At 32.7% G+C, this 19512-nt stretch overlaps 2 protein-coding genes across 2 annotated transcripts; both read left to right on the top strand.

Moving 5' to 3' along the window:
• The first annotated feature begins 2543 nt into the window (after positions 1–2543).
• On the top strand, positions 2544–3193 carry LOC123195338. The gene is made up of 2 exons (XM_044609029.1): positions 2544–2962; positions 3044–3193. The coding sequence occupies exons 1-2, from the start codon at positions 2616–2618 to the stop codon at positions 3123–3125; spliced, it is 429 nt and encodes a 142-aa protein (XP_044464964.1). The 5' UTR covers positions 2544–2615; the 3' UTR covers positions 3126–3193.
• An 11914-nt stretch (positions 3194–15107) lies between these two features.
• LOC123194474 (probable indole-3-pyruvate monooxygenase YUCCA4) lies at positions 15108–17553 on the top strand. The gene is made up of 4 exons (XM_044607687.1): positions 15108–16138; positions 16228–16476; positions 16581–16703; positions 17067–17553. The coding sequence occupies exons 1-4, from the start codon at positions 15503–15505 to the stop codon at positions 17316–17318; spliced, it is 1260 nt and encodes a 419-aa protein (XP_044463622.1). The 5' UTR covers positions 15108–15502; the 3' UTR covers positions 17319–17553.
• Positions 17554–19512: the final 1959 nt, after the last annotated feature.

Below are 19512 nucleotides of genomic sequence, written 5' to 3'. Positions count from 1 at the left end.
TTTTTATGTGATTGGTTTGACCTTAAAAAACACTCCAAATATATAAAGAATTAGAAGATTCTTCTGCAGTTGAGGAATCAAAAATACTATTTAAGGAGAAAGGAAACTTGCTTATCAAAGAGTAAAGTCTAAAAATAAAAATTCGTCCAATATGTTGAAAGCATATACAAAGAACTGGTCAAGAGATGAAGCCCTTTTACCTCGTCAACTTGGGATTTTTCTTTGTTAATCTAGAACCACACAAATATTTAAATCTGTTCAAGAAAATTAAGACCAGTAATTCATAGGCTTTGTTGGTGTTACATTAATTTTTTGGGCAGAAAAACAAAATGTGGATATTGATCACTTAAATGCTTATCTCTTGCTTGGTTTGCCAGTCTTACAGGGATACAGTAGCTCGTCATCACAGTTATAAACTAAATTACAGTGGCCAATAATTCCTAAGAACTAAAATACTGAATGGGAAGCAGTCTTAGTCTTCAGGGTAGACATTTTCAATGTGAAACACTGAAATAGGAAGCAATCTTAGTCTTCAGTATAGACATTTTCAATGTGAAAGGACTACTAATTTCTATATATTGTCACCCTCTTTCTTGTACCCCATGAGCACGAAGATGGATCGTGAAGAGAACGAAAAGAGGCTTGAGCAACTGAAAACCATATTCGGGGAGCAAGAAAGCCGCCTTCAAAATCTTCAATCAATTGCTTTCCAGCTTGCAAACTACTATTTTGTCTTCCAAGGCGTCATCCTCACAGCAATTTGCACTGGTGCAACTTCTCTTTGATGCTCAGACCGGTGGTTCCTTTTCACCGTCACTCTGTTGGCCGCAGCTCTCGATCTGGTTGCCTTGTTCATAATAGAGCTCAAGTACTTGAGAACCATCGCCCAGCAAGACCACAACTGGTGCGAGACTCCAGAACAACAAAGAGGATTGCTTACAATAAGTGAAGCTTCTCAAGATGATTCCATAAAAGCAGGAATTCAATGCCAAGAACCCTATAAAAAACTCAGGCAAGTTCTTTGTTTCTCATCTTGCATGATTCTTTTCCTTGGATTTGCAGCCGTTACGCTTTCTGGTTGCTGGCATATAATCTGCAGGAAAGATCAGTGGGAGAAGCAACTGGGAAATGAAAAATGTACCCAAATTTGTCAAGGTGCCAACAAATGCATGAGCATCTGTAGTGAATTCTAGCTTTATTTCATGCTTTAATATTCTTGTGCAAACAGTACCTGTAATTTATACGATCTGACTTACTTTCTAAAGTAGATTTCAACTACCAATTCGGTGTTAAATTTTCTGATGACCATTTTTTTTTTTGCGTAACATAGTCTTGGTAACACAAGCAAACCCTTATCAAACGATTTTAAGATATCTGAGGTGGGTTTTTGTATGGTTGAGTCCCGAATAAGTAGATTGGGCTTGAGTTCACTGGTAGAGACTTGGAAGTAGGCTTCCGGGGCCAGCCTAGAATAAACTCTCTTCATTCTCTTAATCTTGACTAAGTTGTAGAGCACCTAGAGTGACGGTTTTGGTTCCTATCTAGAACAGGCTTCCATAGGGTCGGTTTTAGTTACCAAATTTAAGGGATTGACCCTATGCGTGTAACATTCTGGCTCTACCACTTTAAGGAACCTATATCAGAACTGAAAATCGGGTATTCAATTTGCTTTCCTGATTCAATCTTAGTTAATTAACATACAAATAATAAACATTATATGATATAATTAAGTATTTATGTTTAGAAGTTAATTATAAAAAAATTACCCACAAAACATATTAATTTGTTTTTTTAAATATTCGGATTGTCTTTGGGTTAGAAAGGATCAATTCAAACATGACTTAATTTAGATTTTGTGTCAAAATACTTCATATAAGTCAAAATATGACTTAATTTTTTTTCATTAAAAGAACAAAACTATATAAAACCTTGATTGGGAAAAAATAGTCATTTGGCCACCCGAAAATATAAAAGATCTAAAGCACAAATCCGATTGATAATCGCAGGTCAGGGACGGCGGGTGCCAACAAAACCTCATTTACTTTCTAGAATCGAATTCAAGTTCAACCCATGTGGGGCGAAGCAAAACATTGACTTAAGAAGCCAACTGACTTATCAGATGACGCAGGAGAGCATACGTAACTGGGTTGACCAGTTGGAATGTGTTAGAGTTTTAGTGATTTCTATTATGCAAAATTAATATATAAGTTTCAATTGTTTGAGTGACAACGGAGAGATTTTATATATAAAAAAGTGTAGTTTAAATCTTTTCTGATTATATTTTAAAATTAAATCTTTTACTTATTGAGGTTGATTTATGAAAGCCAAAAGTCTCGGCCTTCCATTTTCGTAAAAGACAGTCACTAAAATTCTCCGCAAACTCAGAATGTAAGATGAAAAATAGAAATATTAAAAGCATTGAATCTTGCACAAAGATTAGTTATATGGATGTGATATTTGGAATTAAAAATATGTTTATATATGTCATGCATGTGATAATCATTGATCAGTCAAAATTCTCCGCCATCTTTGACACAGCAAAACATAAAGTCATTGTGTGAACATTAACAAATAAAAGGAAATCATCAGTTGTTAATCCGAGCACGATAACTCAAATGTCGGGTCGAGTGGTTGTGCTAGTGAACCACACCAGCCGAGTCATTCACCTGAAAGAGAGCCGCCGGTTTGCTCCTGATGGTGTTTATTCACACACAATCCAACTCGACCCTTTTGGTCACAAGAAGAAGATCGGTGCCAACATGTTCCACCGCCGGGCCAAGGAAGCTGCTAGGCCAACTGTTATCAGAATTTTCGTTGATGGTGTTGAGTGCATCAACAAGATTCTTACCCCGCAAGCGTTCATTGATTTTTTTCAGATCTCCTTCTGGATTAACGAAGAAGGAGAAGTTATTGTTAGAGGGTTTAGAGCAACACACACCGCCGATCAACTTCAGAGGATTAGGTACTTATTAATTACAGTCATTCGCTTAAATTTTTGTACTTGGATTATACTGAATTTTCATTTCTGATTTATGGTCATCAGGCTTATTGGCTCTCTGATTAAGGGCTTGCGCTCTCTACTTGGAAGCGATGACCGCGGAGGCCAAGAGGAGGATATTGCTTGAAGCCTTTCCTAACCCAATAAAATTATACCCACAACTTTGTATACAAATAACGATATGTCACCATGAAATTAGATATTGTTTTATCTTTAATTTTTAACTATTCAATTATATGGTGATTAATCATTGTTTATGTAAAAAATTATACATAAAAGTTGTACATATAATACTACTCTAATATATATGGTGTGAATAGAGCAATACTGTCTACATGTTTGTATTGATCGATCATATGTGTGTACATCATTTTATTGTTGTATATATATATTACAACAATACTGTATACATGTATTCTATATTAAAACTTTTACTGTGAAAACTATTAAGAGTAATCTAAGTTTCTCTATTTGTCAATGTTGTGCAACAATAGTAAGGCTGATTTTCAAGTTATAGGCTTAACAACGAGACTGAAGGTTTCTGTATAGTCCGGACCAGGGGTTTACATATTTCAACTAAATCTGGTTCCATGTATGCATTGTGTGGCACTAGTTCCTAGCTTCAAATTCTGTTGTCATTGCGAACCAATGTGAGAATCTATTGCTTCTTGAACTGATTGTGTGGTTCATGAGATGAATATCAGATGGATGAAGTTGAATTTGAATTGTGTAGGGACTATCATCTAGTATGCATAGGATGTGTTCTGATTTGATTAAGTTAAACAGTTGCAGAAGAAATAAGTAATTTAATATAGAAAGGTTTTTTAGGATAGACCAAAAGGCTTGTTCCCATTTAAGGTTTAATATAAATCCGAATTCATATCTATTAACTTTCGAAAACTCAAATACTTATTTATCATCTATTAAATTTTATTTTTATTATTACTATTAGAAGTAAAACCATAATTTAAAAATTTTATTTAAACTTATATTTAAATTACGTTAAAGTTTTAAAATAAAATTTTTATCTCATAATTTACAGCTTTAAAATTGATTTTTTCCATCCCAAAATTTAGGATTGCAAAACTCTAATATTTTTATTAAGTATAGCCGCCTTAAGAGTTCTAGAAAACCTCAATTTCACCTTTATTTAACTTTATTCTCATGTCTATTCAACTTCATCCTCATCTCCGGCGACCAATCATTGTCATTGGCCATCGGCTCTCTCCCTCCCACGTTTTCAGTCATTCTCTCTTCACTCTTCAACTCTCTTCAATTTTCCATAGGTGGAATAAGTCTTTTGGCCTTCAGGATAATATAGAAGTAGATGATGCTGCTTGTATAATCTTTTTCTTTGGTTGGACAGACTTGGAGTAAAAAAGAATAAATTTATTGTGGGAAATCCACCAATAGGCTTCTTTTCTTCGTCTGGGTAATTACATCAATTTCGCTAACATCAAAGGAAAAAAGAAATGAGGCCTCCCAAGAAGAGTCCGGCAACAGCTTGGACTAACACATTACATAGACCTGCACTTCAAAATAGAAATCTGTCATCTTTCCCTTTTGAATGCCTATCAAACTCGAAAAAATTCTACAAAAACTTTAAATACCAGCAAATTGAAATCTGCTGGAAAAAATTTATTAAAGAAAAAAATTCAATAAAATAAAAAAGTAAATAATAACAAAAATAAAAAACAATAGTTCAATGGAGGAAAGAGTTTCGAAAAGCTTACGTTTTTGTAAGAGATATATAAAAACAAAAATTAAGACTTTGTGCCTCCTCAACTTGGGATTTTTCTTTGTTAATCCAGCTGGGTGCATGAAACTGGACCACACAAATATTCAAATCTGTTCGAGAAAATCAGGACTAGTAATTCCTTGGCTTTTTTGGAGTTATATTAATTTTTTCAAATGCTTATCTCTAAGTTGTGTTAAGTCTTCTAATTGACAGTGATCAAATCGTTAGCCTGTCTTGCACGGATACAGTAGCTCATCACAGCCACAAACTAAATCACACTGCCCAATAATTCTTAAGAAGTAGAAATACTGAGACGGGAGGTAGGCATTTTCAATGTGAAATACTGAAATAGGAAGCATTCTTAGTCTAATAATTTAATAAATTAACAGTATAAAGTAAAATTTCATTCAGACCACCTAACATAAAATCATTTATCCTATTTCAATATATTGTCCTCCCTCTTTTCTTCTACCCCATTAGCACGAAGATGGCGGGTGAAGAGAATGAAAAGAGGCTTGAGGAACTGAGAACCATCATAGGAGAGCAAGAACGTCACCTGCAAAATCTTCAATCAATGGCTTTCCAGCTTGCCAACTACTATTTTGTCTTCCAAGGCGTCATCCTCACAGCAATCTGCAATGGTGCAACTTCTCTAAGATGCTCAGACCGGTGGTTCCTTTTCACCGTCTCTCTTCTGGCCGCTACTGTCAATCTGTTTGCCTTGTGCATATTAGGGCTCAAGTATTTAAGAACCATCGCCCAGCTAGACCAAAACTGGTGTGAGGCACATGAACTACAAAGATTGCTTACAATAACTGAAGCTTCTAAGGATTATTCCATTAAAGCAGGACTTCAATGCCGAGACCCCTATAAACAATTCAGGCGAGTTCTTTGTTTCTCATCTTGCATGATTCTTTTCCTTGGATTTGCAGCCGTTACGCTTTCTGGTTGCTGGCATATAATCTGCAGGAAGGATCAGTGGGAGAAGCAACTGGGAAATGAAAAATGTATCCAAATTTGTCAACTTGCCAACAAATGCATAAAAATCTGTAGCGAATTCTAGGTTGAATTCACACTCTCATTTTCTTGTGCAGACAGTACCAGTAATTTATATGATCATATCAAGTGATCTGTGTGTGTGTGTGTAGGTATGTATGTACGTATATATCTTGAACAAAATTTTCTCAAATAAATTTAGTAGGCTTTTGTCAATGCATGTTAATTTGGGGATTCACTGTTTTGAAAAATATCCTGTCCATGTTCTCTCCTTTAAAGTTCTACATATTCTTTTGCAATTTTCTTATTATGATTAATTAATTAATCATCCAAACACTAATAAATTCTACAAATCATCTCGAAATATTTCCAAGTCCTGAATTAGATCGGGCTTGAGCTATTTGTATGATACTTATATATAAAGTCGCCATTAAATCATCAAACTAAATATATGAAGACAAAACTCATTTGTTCGTTTCTTCTTCACCATTCAAACCACTTGGGCTGCCTGCCAGACCAGAGATCTTGGTCAGTCTTTGTATCAATTGACCAATTAGCAATTTTATTCATGCTATGAATTGATCAATAACTTGAAAAGAAAAATTACATTAATCTTAATTATTTCTCTTCACATTTATTATCTAAATTTGATAGTATTTTTTTATGAAACAGTTTAAAAACACTTTAATTTTGGGTGAAGCTCACTAAAGTATTTATATAATTTTAGTTTATTAATCATCTAGAAGCTTAAATATTAACTATAAATAATACAAAATGCAATCCTAAATCAAAATAAGTAGCTCAAGGCCAATCTTCTTTGTGGTACAAAACTCACAGATCAACAATATAATTCCCCAGCTTCTTTGTGAGAAGCACGAGTCATACTGACATGGGTTTTTGTATGATTGAGTCCTGAATAAGTAGATTGGGCTTGAGCTAGTAGGATCCGAGCCCAGCCTGTTAGAATAAACTCATCTCTTTAGTCTCTTAATCTTGACTCAAATAGTCAGCAAAATTTTTAAATGAGTAGTACTATATACATAATTTTATATATAAACTATAATATATCATTATGTGATTAAATAATTTTAAATTAGAGATAAAATAATAGTCAATTATGTGATAACATGTTATTATTTGTGTACATAGTTTATTGTTGTTAGATAAATAGACTGCCACTAGGGATGAGAAAAAACCAGGTAGACTCGAAACCATGGAGTACCCTGAATTATGGTTTTGGTTCCCACCTAAAACTAGCTTCTATAGGGTTGGTTTTAGTTATTTTAGTTCCCAAATTTAAGGAATCGACATTGCGCAAGCAAGTTTTTGGTTTAATCACTTTAAGAAACCTAAATCAAAACTAAAATGTGGCACCATGTTTTCTCCCTATGGAGTCAATATCTCATATTTCTTCATTAGGTATTTGCAATCGTATATTCAAAAATCCCTAAACACTCTTACGACAAGAAAAGACATGTTTAAAATAAATTAGAATTATAATGTTACTTGAGAAGAATTTTAAGATATGACAAGTGATTTGAATAATGTCATATAGCATATGGCAAGAGATGTTTTTGTTTTTATGGTATGTGTTTACAGTAGCTTTCAAGTCAGTTTTTACATTGGATCATGTACTTGGCAATTTCGAAGTTGTTTAACTACACTTATTGTGTAAGTCTTAATTTGTGTACAAGATTAATTAATATCTTCACTAACAGCAATTTAAATTAAACATTATTTAAAGAATACAAAAGTTTATAATTCAACCATTCAAGTAATTTTCTATTTAATATTTACTAATATCTTAATTGTTTAGAGAGGTTATATAATACGGTTGATTGAAGCTAAGAAGGAGAGTAGATGGTGCAGTTTCACCGTTTCATTTCGCCTAAACCTTCTCGATCTAACGATATATTCTCTAAAAATATGAAAGTTGATTATCTTCTTTTTTATTAGGCCGAGAAAATGATTGAGTTTGGAAACATTCGCTCTTTTGGATAAAAAATTTTAAATGTACTTTAACATACTAACTGACCTTTTTGTATTTATTTTGTAATATTAAGTGAATTAATTGAAGGAATATTCATTGCAAAATGAGAGCATGGAACATGATATGTAACAATCTTGCAAACTTGAAATTTGGGATTTAAATTTTTACTGTGCAAGCAGTGTCAAGTATCTTGGAATTGGAACTCATCTGACCTATCCTTATAAAATATATTCTAGTTTATAAATCTTAGGAATCCATATTAGGGTATTCAGATTGGCTCATAGCTTTTTCACAAATGTTAGACCCCCAAAAAAAAAAAAGAGTTGTTGCAGACACTATTTGTGCAAATCAAGCATTAGGTATCTAGCTACCTAAAAACCATAAATTAAGTTTTAACAGTGAGATTTGAGTCTTAAGCAAACAAGTGTTTTGAAAAATTGATCTAAAAGACAGAAATTTAGATTCATTCCTTTTGAAATTTTACTCACTCGCCCGAGTATATTTATGAACACAAGCTTGAGTTGGAGGAAGAGAGCGACAGAAGAAAATACAAATGGTAGGATACGGAATCTGTATCTGAGTGTTTGCAGCAAAAGCTCACAAAGTAGCAATAGCAAGAAGATGACGACGCTACATATCTAGTAGTCATGCATGCGGCTGTGGGTGGGGCTGGAATCCAAATCACCTCTCGTGATTGTTTCTTTGAAATATAAACCTCAAGGCATGTACCAAGAAGCTAGCTCTCTCTCTCTCTCTCTCTCTCTCTCTCTCTCTCTATAGATATATATATATATATATATATATATATATATATACACACACATCATATAAGATTCTCATAAATGGCCGATCTAGAAATAAAATAATTTAAAATGTTCAATATTAAAATAGTATAAATAAATTTTAAATAAAAATCTATACAAATATTTGTTTTAATAAAAACTCAATAACTAATATATTTATAATTGCTATCAATATGATTTTATGTTTTGAAAGTCTTGTAAAATGACTTCATTATCGATATTATCTAATATATCATTCTCTATATAAGCAATTAGGGTTGGATTTGAATCAATCTGGTTCGATCTCAAAAGTTAGCTCGATTCAAATTTATTTAAAAACGAATGAATTTTATATGTTCAAATTTTAATCTAAATTGAGTTAAAAAATATTTTTTTTTGTTTGGTTTGAAAAATTTTGAAACTGTTTTTTTAATTTACTTTGAAAAAGCTTTTAAACTTTAACAAAATTGACCATACACACCCTTAAAAATAATTTTAATGTGATTTTATTTTTACCGTGTATTGTAAAAATTATTCTATTGAAATTTTTTTCGAAGGTATATTGAAATTTTAACATTTTTATTTTGGATAAAGGGAATAGGAGTAGAGTACTTTCTTTAAATGGAAAAAGAACATGTTATATTATATAATTAAAAATTAAAACTAATATAAAAGGTAAATTTTGACTTTTCTAAACCTAAAACTTATGATGGGGGTAAATTTTTTGTTTATTTTTTTAAAATTTGAAATTAATACAATTGCAACTAATATTATATCATGAAAATATTGGACACATTTTAAAAATATCTTTAAAAGTGAGGGGGTTTCTGCGTCCGCCAGTGGTTCTCATAAGCTTTGTCAGGTTCCATTTGTCTGCATTTATATGTCCAAAAATTTGGCCTAACATTAGGGTTGCCCATGGATTTGCTCTGTGTAAATTGATTCTCTGGGATGATTCAGTTGCTTTAGAAAAGAAACACGTGTTTACATGATTGCCAGAAGAAGGCAATAGATGATGAGTATGGACACAATGAAGAGCTGTGCCCCGTAGGGACATAATCATACTGAAATCCCACTTCGAAGCACAGAAACCAGCAACAATGCTCTACTGAAAATCTATGATTCCGTCAACAATATTTTATTACACAGTATATTCTTCCTTTGCCAGTCTGACACTCACTGATTCTTACTGTTTGCTCATATTCTTTGAATCAGAAGGTAGGCCCTCGGCTTCAACTATCGCATACGCTTATCACGCGTTCATCATTGCATCGACGAACTTTGCATAGCAAATCCTGTCCTTCCATTCGTCGTCTCTTTTTTGATTCTTCCAATATTCCCCTGGTTTGTGAAATCTCTTCGGATCTGTTTACAGAAACATTAAATATTTTTTGAATAAGAAAAGAAGAAGAAAAAAGAAAAAAGAAAAAGAAGAAAGTAGATAATCGCCATTAAAATATCAACATTACTTCCATCTTCCCGAGAAGAAGAAGTGATTTGGGGTATTAGACGTGTTCCCAGGTCAAAGTTCTTGTGACGTCATCACCTAGGAGAACACAGCCACGGCGAAATAATGAAATCAGAAATTAAGGTCAAGCCAACTCCCTGGTGCATCCCCAGCCGTCTGATGAAGTCCGTAATTCGTGTTGTGCTTCTTTTTAGGTCATTCAACGCTCCTGATTAAAGAAATCTGCAAGCTTCCTGTGTCTCACTCAAGTCAAATCTTTCCATAACTGGGAACCAAAACGTAGTGGGTTGATGACACGTGCCCGAGTTGTGGTTGAAAATCAAATCAAAGTCCATTAATCCTTATAAGGGTCACCTCAGCCATCGGGAGGACTCTAGTGCCGAGGTGATTTTGGTCATTTCACAAGTTACAGTGGCCGACGTACAAATAAGATAGTGGCAGAGATATGACTGACTGACGGTGGGATTGAATCACGTGACATCAGCCTTTTCCGTCCACGTCCGTATGACCGTGTTGCAAACTGCACTGTGCATATCATACGTCGGTATCTTGCTTTTGCGATTCCTTTCTTCAGGAACTGTCGCGATTTATATGACTGAGATTCGCCAATTTTTTGAATTTTAATAAATAATATTAATATCACTTTAATGTATTAGAATCCTCAGAGATATCATAATTTAAAGTTTTGAATTGAAGGTGTTCCATTGAAGCTTATGGTGACGTGTTAAACGGTGGGCTCCGATGGGTTCGGACACTTATATCTTTTCTCTGCTGGGTCTCAGAAATCAGATGTGGCAAATCACTATTTAGAATATTAGGATTTTAACGCGTGCGAGAACTAGCTAGATGGGCCCAAATTCTCAGAGACGGGATTCATTGTTATGCTTGGACTGAAGATGTACGGTAGATAATCTCACAAGACGCAGGATATCACTAGTAAAATATTTCTGTATATATCTACAAATTTAATTTTGTATAAACAATAAAAAAAAATTTTGTCCTTGACATTTTAGTGACTAACAATTTCCCACCCAAGATTTGCCGTCTGAATATTTTTACACCAAGAGAGCATCATTATACACCCAGGCATTGTGAAAAGAAATTTATAATAGTTGAAAGGCCAAATGACCATTTCCTATCCAATAACTTTTAAAAATCTAGAGATCTAACTTTCTGATAAATTTTATTATAACTATCAGGGATAAAATTATTATTTATTAAAAATATTTTAAAAACTATAAATTTATCATATTTTATCATACCAAGTTTAAAAACTAATAATTTTATCTTACTTTTTCCAAACCCAAATTTTAAAATATCAATATTTTTTCTCTAAGGTTTTTGTAACAGCTACCAATTGTTAGAGACAATGGCGAAGACGACATAGTTTGCACCAAACCTTTGGCGGGACATAGTTTTTTGGCCTTGTTGAAAATTATATCAAAGTACTTTTTTTTTTTTGGTAACGGAAGAATCAGCGTGACTTGTCAACTAGTATATTTTAAAATATAATAATCAAATTCATAATCATTTCATCAAATCTGTTAAGGATTTACCTTGTATGATAGCTATTAAATCCCAAACTATCTTATAAATAAAATATGTAAAGAGTAATCTTATGTATATTTATTTTTAAATATTCAATTAAATATTATAATTAATAATATCTTATTATGTGATTAAATATTTTTTAATATTCAATTAAATATTTAAAATTAGATATACATAATGTTATTGATATTTGAATAGAACGATTTGACTAAAGTTGGATTCAAGCCGAGTCAAGCTCAAGCTCAGCTCGGTTTATATATAGCTAAGCTCTAGTTCGAGCTTGAGCTCATGAAAGCCAAGTTTGAACTCAACTCAAATTCAATTTGACTTGTTTTTCGTTATTAAAACGACGTCGTTTTAATAAATAATAATTAAAATAACATCGTTTTGTATCAAAATTTTTAATTGAAAAATTTGACAAATAGCTCGAACTCAGTTAGGGCTGGCTTGTTTCGGGCTCATTCAAATCGAGTTTAAGCTTGAGTTCGAATGGGTTCAGTTCGAATCCAACCCTAGATTTGACTTATCCATCATGCTTACAAAATAATTGAAATAAAATTATGTATATTAAGTTACAAAGTAGCCGGAGAGGCAGCAAATGCAATAATAATTTATATAAATAATTTGCCCCTGGGTGTTGTAGGTTGGGCTTCAAAAATAATTAATATTGTAGCTACATAGCTGCTGCATGCACACATAACATTACCAACCAATTAAATGCATATATCCATATTATTATTAACCCTAATTTTATTTGTTTTGTGGTGAGGCAATCCTTTCAGATTCACCAACCAAACTTACTTTACTGAATGCCTCTTCTCTTTTTTTCTCTCTAGATCTTCGAGAAAACATTTTACATTATCGTTGTGTTGTGTTTCTTCTGTAGCAAACGTAGAAAAAAAAAAAGAATTTGGTCGGGAAATCTGACAGGGAAAAACAGAAAGGGAAATGGGTAGATCTATGTCTCTATCTAAAATGTAATCTTTGACTGACTTCGTTGGATCTGTGTCTCTATCTACATTGACTCCAAGTAGCTTTATTGTGCTTCTTATGTGGTTTTATTCAGTTGTTGGGAGTTAGATCCATCTCCGTCAACTTTGAAGCCAATTTGAGTTTAGATGAAAGCCGTAATGTTTGATTCAAACTGACATACCGTGTCACTAAATGATTTATTAACAGTATAAATAGTATCAATAAAAAAATAAATAATATTATAAAATAAATAAATAACGTTATTAAATAAACAAATCAAACTAAGTTATCAAATCTATCCCTATCAGGAATAGTAGATTCATTCATGTAATTGTTTAAATGTTTATTGGATTGCTATGTCGTCATTTGCATGTGCATTTGCTTAGCCTACCAACCTAAGCAATTGAATTTTGCAGCACATGGACCGAGCTATCCAGCTCCAAATTAATTTATCAAGTTATTATAGAGTAATAAGAGCTAGCACAGCAGTTAATTTTGGTTTAACAAAAAATTCTTATTTGACCCGAATTGTTTTTTCAAATTTGAACCGCTTAGTTTATACAGACAAAATCTTGAATCCAAAAACTGACACTATATCCACTATATATCAGCCCTTAAGTTAATAATTCAGCTTTATATTTATCCGGAATATTAATAAAAAAACGCACGAAAGTTTTCACTTAAACATTTTAAAGTAAACTTTAAGTGATTTTATTTTTTTTAAATAAATTTAATTTCGTTTCTAATAATATTTATTTCTATTAATTATATTGAATTTGATATATTTTTTTAACAATCTTTTCTTCCAAAACATACTTTATGTTTAATAAGTTATGATCTGAAAATTTAAAAACTTCTTTAAAAATATAACAATTTTTGGTATAATACAGATCAAAATAAAAAAATGAACATAAATACAAAGAATAGGTGTGAGTGCAAGCGGATGCACGCACTTCTTCGTACCCACACGCACCCTTGTGTATCTGTGCACATTCGAAAGCACCTGCACGCATCCGAACACACATATGCACACTCGCACGCACCCGAATACACCTGCACGCACCTGCTCACATTTGAACCATCCATTGCATTTATGTTCATCTTTTTTATTTTGATCTGTATTAAAACAAAAATTGATCAATTTCTGAATAAGTTTTTGATTCTTTGAATCATAACTTATCAAATATAGTATATTCAAAGGATGTAAAAAAAAACTATATCAAACTGACATAATTAATTGAGAAGATAACATAATTAGTTGAGAAATGTATTATTAAAAATAAAATTAAATTTATATAAAAAAATAAAATCATTATAAATTTGTCTACAAAAATTTACAAGAAAATGTTAGCATATATTTTAATTAATATCCTCATTTATCCGCACCACACGCCCTGCTGCACAGTTTGGCCCTTTGGTTGGAGTATATTCTACGAATATTCTCATGAAAACCGCCATTAAAATTATTAAAATGAAATATTTAAAAGTAAAAAAAATAACTAAATTAAGTGAAGATGCAAGTTCATAGAAAGCCAGCAGGAGTTAGACTACCCATGAATTTCGGTGAGGCCGGTACATGTATGCACCGACCATCAGCCTCCTTCTACCTTCTTTCCTTCACACTTCTTTCTTTCTGTTTCGGTGTCTGAAACATCTAGGTAACCATCTTTTTAACAGTGCTATTTTATATAATAAAGTATATAGTCAATTTTACAGGCAGGTCAACGAAATTATCTTAGTTTTTCTGCTCAAAGAGTCTTGATCGTGTCACGAGAGCATGCCACTTGGCACAAACGGGATCAAAATCCACCATCGGACAGCCGAAGTGTTTGCTTCCTCTCCTGCAACAACTATTTTGTACGGACACCTGGCATTTGCATTACCCCATTTCATCATGTCCGCCCTCGCTCGCGCCTATATGTTCATCTTTACAAAGATTTTAATTTACATATTGTATCCTTTGGTTTCAACTAGTTTGATTGTTAATTCAATTCGATTGTGTTTAAAATAACTTATTTTTATATAAGCTTAAGATAAAGCTTGAAAATATAATATTATCTAATTTAAATTTAGAGATATTTAATTTATTATATTTATGAGTTAGGTTAATTCATTTTAAAACGATTAAAATGATATTATTTTAATTAATATTTATTAAAATGGTATTATTTTAATATCAATTAAGTCAAATTTGAGATTAGTTCGATAATAAAGGCAAGTTTGAGTTCAATTTTTTTAAAGTTAAATCAAACTTAAACTTGATTTGAATAGAATTTACTGTGTTTGTATCTAAATTTAAATTATACTATTCATAATTGGTTTGAATTCAATCAAACATAAATTTAAATTTAATTCGATTCGAATATAAACTTATATATGAGTTTAAATGTTGAAAAATATATACAAATAACTTATTCAAACATTGAACTAATGGATTTATTTTCGACCTTATACCCCTTCAAAATATATTTGAATATATAAACTAACACTCTTTAACATACATGTATTAAAGCAGAAGGTGTTAACAATAAATTGTTGAACTAATTCCTCTAAAGTTTTATTGACATGAAGATCAAAGTGGTAATCGAATTCTGCCCATTGGGTTAAAAAAAAAAAAAAAGAAGTAAAAGGTTTTTATAAGTGTATTTATATCATCCGCTTCGCCATTGCCCACTCCACCCCAAAAGACTCTGCCACAGAGAAAAAGACAGAAAGAAAGAAAGCCTTGAGAAGGAAGAAGCCTACCATAACCAAAACCAAATCGTTTCTTTTACCTTCACGCTTCCATTTAAACCTCTCTTCACCTCTTCCATGCATTTAAATCTCCGTATTCATATTACCCTTCTGCTTCTGCCTCTGTCTTTGCTCTGCGCCTTGATTCGCTTCCCATCTCCAAGAAACCAAAGCAACACGGGTTTACGAAGAAAAGTAGCTTCTTTTCATTATCTTTTTCACTACTTTTGCTTTCTTTGATTATCTTTTTCTGTCTTTCTTGAGATTTTACTACATGGGTTCTTGTAAAGATCAAGAAGATAAACTAGAAAAGTGTGTGTTTGTTGATGGACCTATTATAGTAGGTGCAGGGCCTTCTGGTTTAGCAGTTTCTGCTTGCCTTTCTCAACAAGGTGTACCCTCTTTGATTCTTGAGAAATGTGACTGTATAGCTTCTTTATGGCAACACAAAACTTATGATCGTCTTAAACTCCATCTTCCAAAACACTTCTGTGAGCTTCCACTTCTTGGTTTCCCTGAAAACTTCCCCAAATACCCAACAAAGCACCAGTTCATTGCTTACATTGAGTCATATGCGTCGCACTTCTCAATCCAACCCCGGTTCAAGCAAGCTGTGCAACAAGCTGTTTTTGATCATTCCAGTGGCTTTTGGAAGGTGCAAACTCAGGATTTTGAGTACATTTCTAAATGGTTGATTGTTGCCACTGGAGAAAATGGTGAGCCTGTGATACCTGAAATTGCTGGGATTGAAAAGTTTAATGGCCCTGTTGTTCACACCAGTGAGTATAAGTGTGGCTCTGATTTTAGAAACCAGAGAGTTTTGGTTGTTGGTTGTGGTAATTCTGGCATGGAAGTCAGTTTAGACCTTTGTAGATACCATGCAATTCCTCATATGGTTGTTAGAAACACTGTAAGTATCACTTTTTCAATTCTCTTTTTTATTCCTCTGAGAGTAAAGGAACTTTGTTTGATAAATTACTGCGTATTTCTGTGGTACAGGTACATGTTCTACCCAGAGAAATGTTTGGTTTTTCAACATTTGGTATAGCCATGGCACTGCTTAAATGGCTTCCTATAAGGCTGGTAGACAAAATACTGCTATTAATAGCAAAATTCACCTTAGGCAACACAGACCAATTGGGTCTCCGGCGTCCCAAAACAGGCCCAATTGAACTCAAGAACATCACCGGAAAGACACCAGTGCTGGATGTTGGAACACTTTCACAGATAAAATCTGGTAAAATCAAGGTAACCTTACCACCAAGCAAAAACAAACCTTTGTGGCGCAAAGTAAATACTTTTCTGAAACAGCTTTGCTTGAGTATTTTGCTAAATGTTGATGGCGTTTGCAGGTGATGGAAGGTGTAAAAGAGATGACACAAAATGTAGCCAGATTCACGGATGGACAAGAGAAGGAGATTGATTCTGTAATCTTAGCAACTGGGTACAAAAGCAATGTGCCTTCCTGGCTCAAGGTAAACATGAGTTGTTACATTTGTTTAGTTTTAGCTCTATCATGTTGTGAATCACCTATCACTTTCTGTCTTGGACACATGCACAGAGAGCCAGAAACCTACAAATCCCTTCTTTTCTTCATGCAAAAAAGAATAAAACCAGTTGGGTCTGTTTGGGTGCTTCCGCTTTTTCTACGTGCCCCTTTTATATCCAGAAGAAAAAAATTGTTCTTTATGTAGCTTTCATCAAATATTGTGTTTTCTGATGACCCATTTTGCTTGAGCAAACCTACAAACTGTCTATTCTGAACTTTTCCTAGAAAGAACTCATCAAAATGGAATCTGGGCATCAAGTAGAAATTAATATGGATGTGCAAAATGCAGGGAGATGATTTTTTCACCAAGGATGGGATGCCAAAAACACCGTTTCCAAATGGGTGGAAAGGAGATAATGGATTATATACAGTTGGGTTTACAAGAAGAGGACTTCAAGGAACAAGTTTCGAAGCTGTTAAGATTTCTCAAGACATTGCTGAGCAATGGAGGAAAAGCAAGGACTGCAAAGATGCCCATGTCATCTTACTAACCAAATTTCGTGATAAAGAAAGAAACACGGAAAATGTGGTTTTTTCCTAGGGTTTCTTTCTTTTTTTTTAGATTGGGTAATTATTTGTTATCGAGTTCTGACTGACTTGTTTTTACCTTTTTACCCTGATCTCTTGTTTCCTGTAGATGCACAATTTTGCCTCGGGGTTTCACTTCACCTCTTGTCATCATGTATTTTTTTTTTTTTTTAATCTTTGTATAAATTAATGCCATTATCTAACTTATTTCAAATCTTATACGAGAAAAAAAATGTTATTAAGGCTTAGCTCAGTTATTATCGAACCGAGTGTAAACTTGAACAGTTCAAATAGATTGTTACTCAGTTTGGTGAATTCACGGCCTAAGGTGAATTGTATAATTCCAATAAACTAAGTTTGAATTTTGTATTAACACCAAAATTGTATATCCAATCTCTTAAATCTTTCATTTATCCCCAAACTTTTAAATCTTTATCTTTTAAAATTCACACATAAAACCAAAGTTGAACTTCGAATATGAGAGATAATTGATAAACATATAAACTATAAGATTTTATGTAATTTTTTGAGTTGAGTTCGAGTCATTAATTCATATCTTGAGCTTGAGTTACAACTCTCTTGATCTCTATGAGTTATAACTATTGGTTAAGTATTATATTAATCATATTGAGTTATGTTTAACCCAACAATACTTAGCTCGTATGAAAACTTTTTCTCACATTCAAAGTTAGAAGTCAAATGTTCTAAAATAATTTATAAAAAATGATTATTAAATTAATTTTCAATAATAATATTATTTTATATTTAATTTAGAATGGTATGTTACATCTTAACATATTATCACTTTATCCATATAAATTTGGTCGTTACAAATAGCCAAAGGACTAATTGCCACCCAAGGTTTATTCTTTTCCCACATTTCCTCTTATTAATTTTGAGAAATTTAAAAACCTACCCGTTAGCCGTTAAAGTTAAATAAATCTGATAGTTCTAAATTTTTTTTACCCTAAACCCTAAAAAACTAATAATTTTTTCTCACCCAAAAGTTTAAAAAGTTACATTTTTCCCTTGCTAGGGTTTTCAATTTCCTCTCTTCTTCTCCGGTTATCAAAGCTAACCGGGAGCCTCATTAGTGCATCCTTTACCTGTCGTCAATGACCCTAACTAAAAAACAACAGACCAACAAATGGTTGAACACATCCACAAAGGCCTTCGATGGACAAATCGATCATGATTTCGCTGGATTCAACAACCATTTAGTCAGATTTAGATTTCCACCTCTGAATCTAATTGAATCACTACCTAATCCAATGAAATCACAGTTGATTCATCTATTGATGCCCTTCGTGGATGAGTTCAGTTGTCTGTCAATTCATCATCTTTCAATCTTTCTTCGGTCAAGGTCATTAAAGGCAAGTAAAGGATAGGTTGATGAGACTCTCGATTGGCTCCAATCATCGAAGAAAAATGAAAGAAATTGAAAACCCTAATAGAAGATAAATATAACTTTTTAAATTTTTATGTAAGAAAATTTGTTAATTTTTTAAGGTTAAAAATGAAAAAAAGATAAATTTTTATTTTTTTAATATTATTAATTAAATAATAATTTTATTGTTAATATTATTAATTTTTATTATTAATAAATAAATTTTTAAATTTTTAAAAATTAATAAATATAAGTCGGAGGAACGAACATAACTTGGGTGGGTACATGTCCTTTGGCCTTTACAAATTAATGTGTAGAGTGCTGAATCCACCACCTTCTTTGCTTACTGTGCTGGCAGCTTTCATCAGAGCTTAACCGCCCTTCATTTTTTCATCACAATTAATCATTCTCCACTCTTCTTAATCTAATCTTGTCATATTCTCCTTCTTATTATAAAATTAAATCTATATTAAACCTATAGACACAACTTTCTCAGCTGAAACATACCACCAATAACTACTTTACAACCCAGGTCAAAGGAGGTCGACTTTCAGATGATGAGGTTCTGACAAACGTTAGCGGAAAATTTTAAACTTGCATAGTGTTTGCGTAAGCTCCATGAACGTTCTCACTGCTCGAACACTGCACAGTGGAAGTTAAAATGAGTAGCCAAGTTTTGTCTTAAGCCAAAATAGAAACAAGTCCGTAATCTTGGCAATTTAGTAAGCTTGTCAAGAACCCGCTTTTAGTATTTTTTCCAGTTGCCAATTTCGTCGCTTGCTTGTTCATACGTCATTGCTTCGGCTGGTTCTCTTTTCCG

The sequence above is a fragment of the Mangifera indica genome, chromosome 13 (genome assembly GCF_011075055.1).
Source record: "Mangifera indica cultivar Alphonso chromosome 13, CATAS_Mindica_2.1, whole genome shotgun sequence".
In the NCBI taxonomy this organism is placed as follows: domain Eukaryota; kingdom Viridiplantae; phylum Streptophyta; class Magnoliopsida; order Sapindales; family Anacardiaceae; genus Mangifera; species Mangifera indica.
This window is presented reverse-complemented; position numbering and strand designations above follow the sequence as displayed.

Excerpts from the sequence above, each read along its gene's own strand:
- LOC123195338 (XM_044609029.1), top strand. The coding sequence starts at position 2,616 with ATGTCGGGTCGAGTGGTTGTGCTAGTGAACCACACCAGCCGAGTCATT. Across the intron at positions 2,963-3,043 it reads GATCAACTTCAGAGGATTAG|GCTTATTGGCTCTCTGATTA; the intron begins GTACTTATTAAT and ends TATGGTCATCAG.
- LOC123194474 (XM_044607687.1), top strand. The coding sequence starts at position 15,503 with ATGGGTTCTTGTAAAGATCAAGAAGATAAACTAGAAAAGTGTGTGTTT. Across the intron at positions 16,139-16,227 it reads ATATGGTTGTTAGAAACACT|GTACATGTTCTACCCAGAGA; the intron begins GTAAGTATCACT and ends TCTGTGGTACAG. Across the intron at positions 16,704-17,066 it reads ATGTGCCTTCCTGGCTCAAG|GGAGATGATTTTTTCACCAA; the intron begins GTAAACATGAGT and ends TGCAAAATGCAG.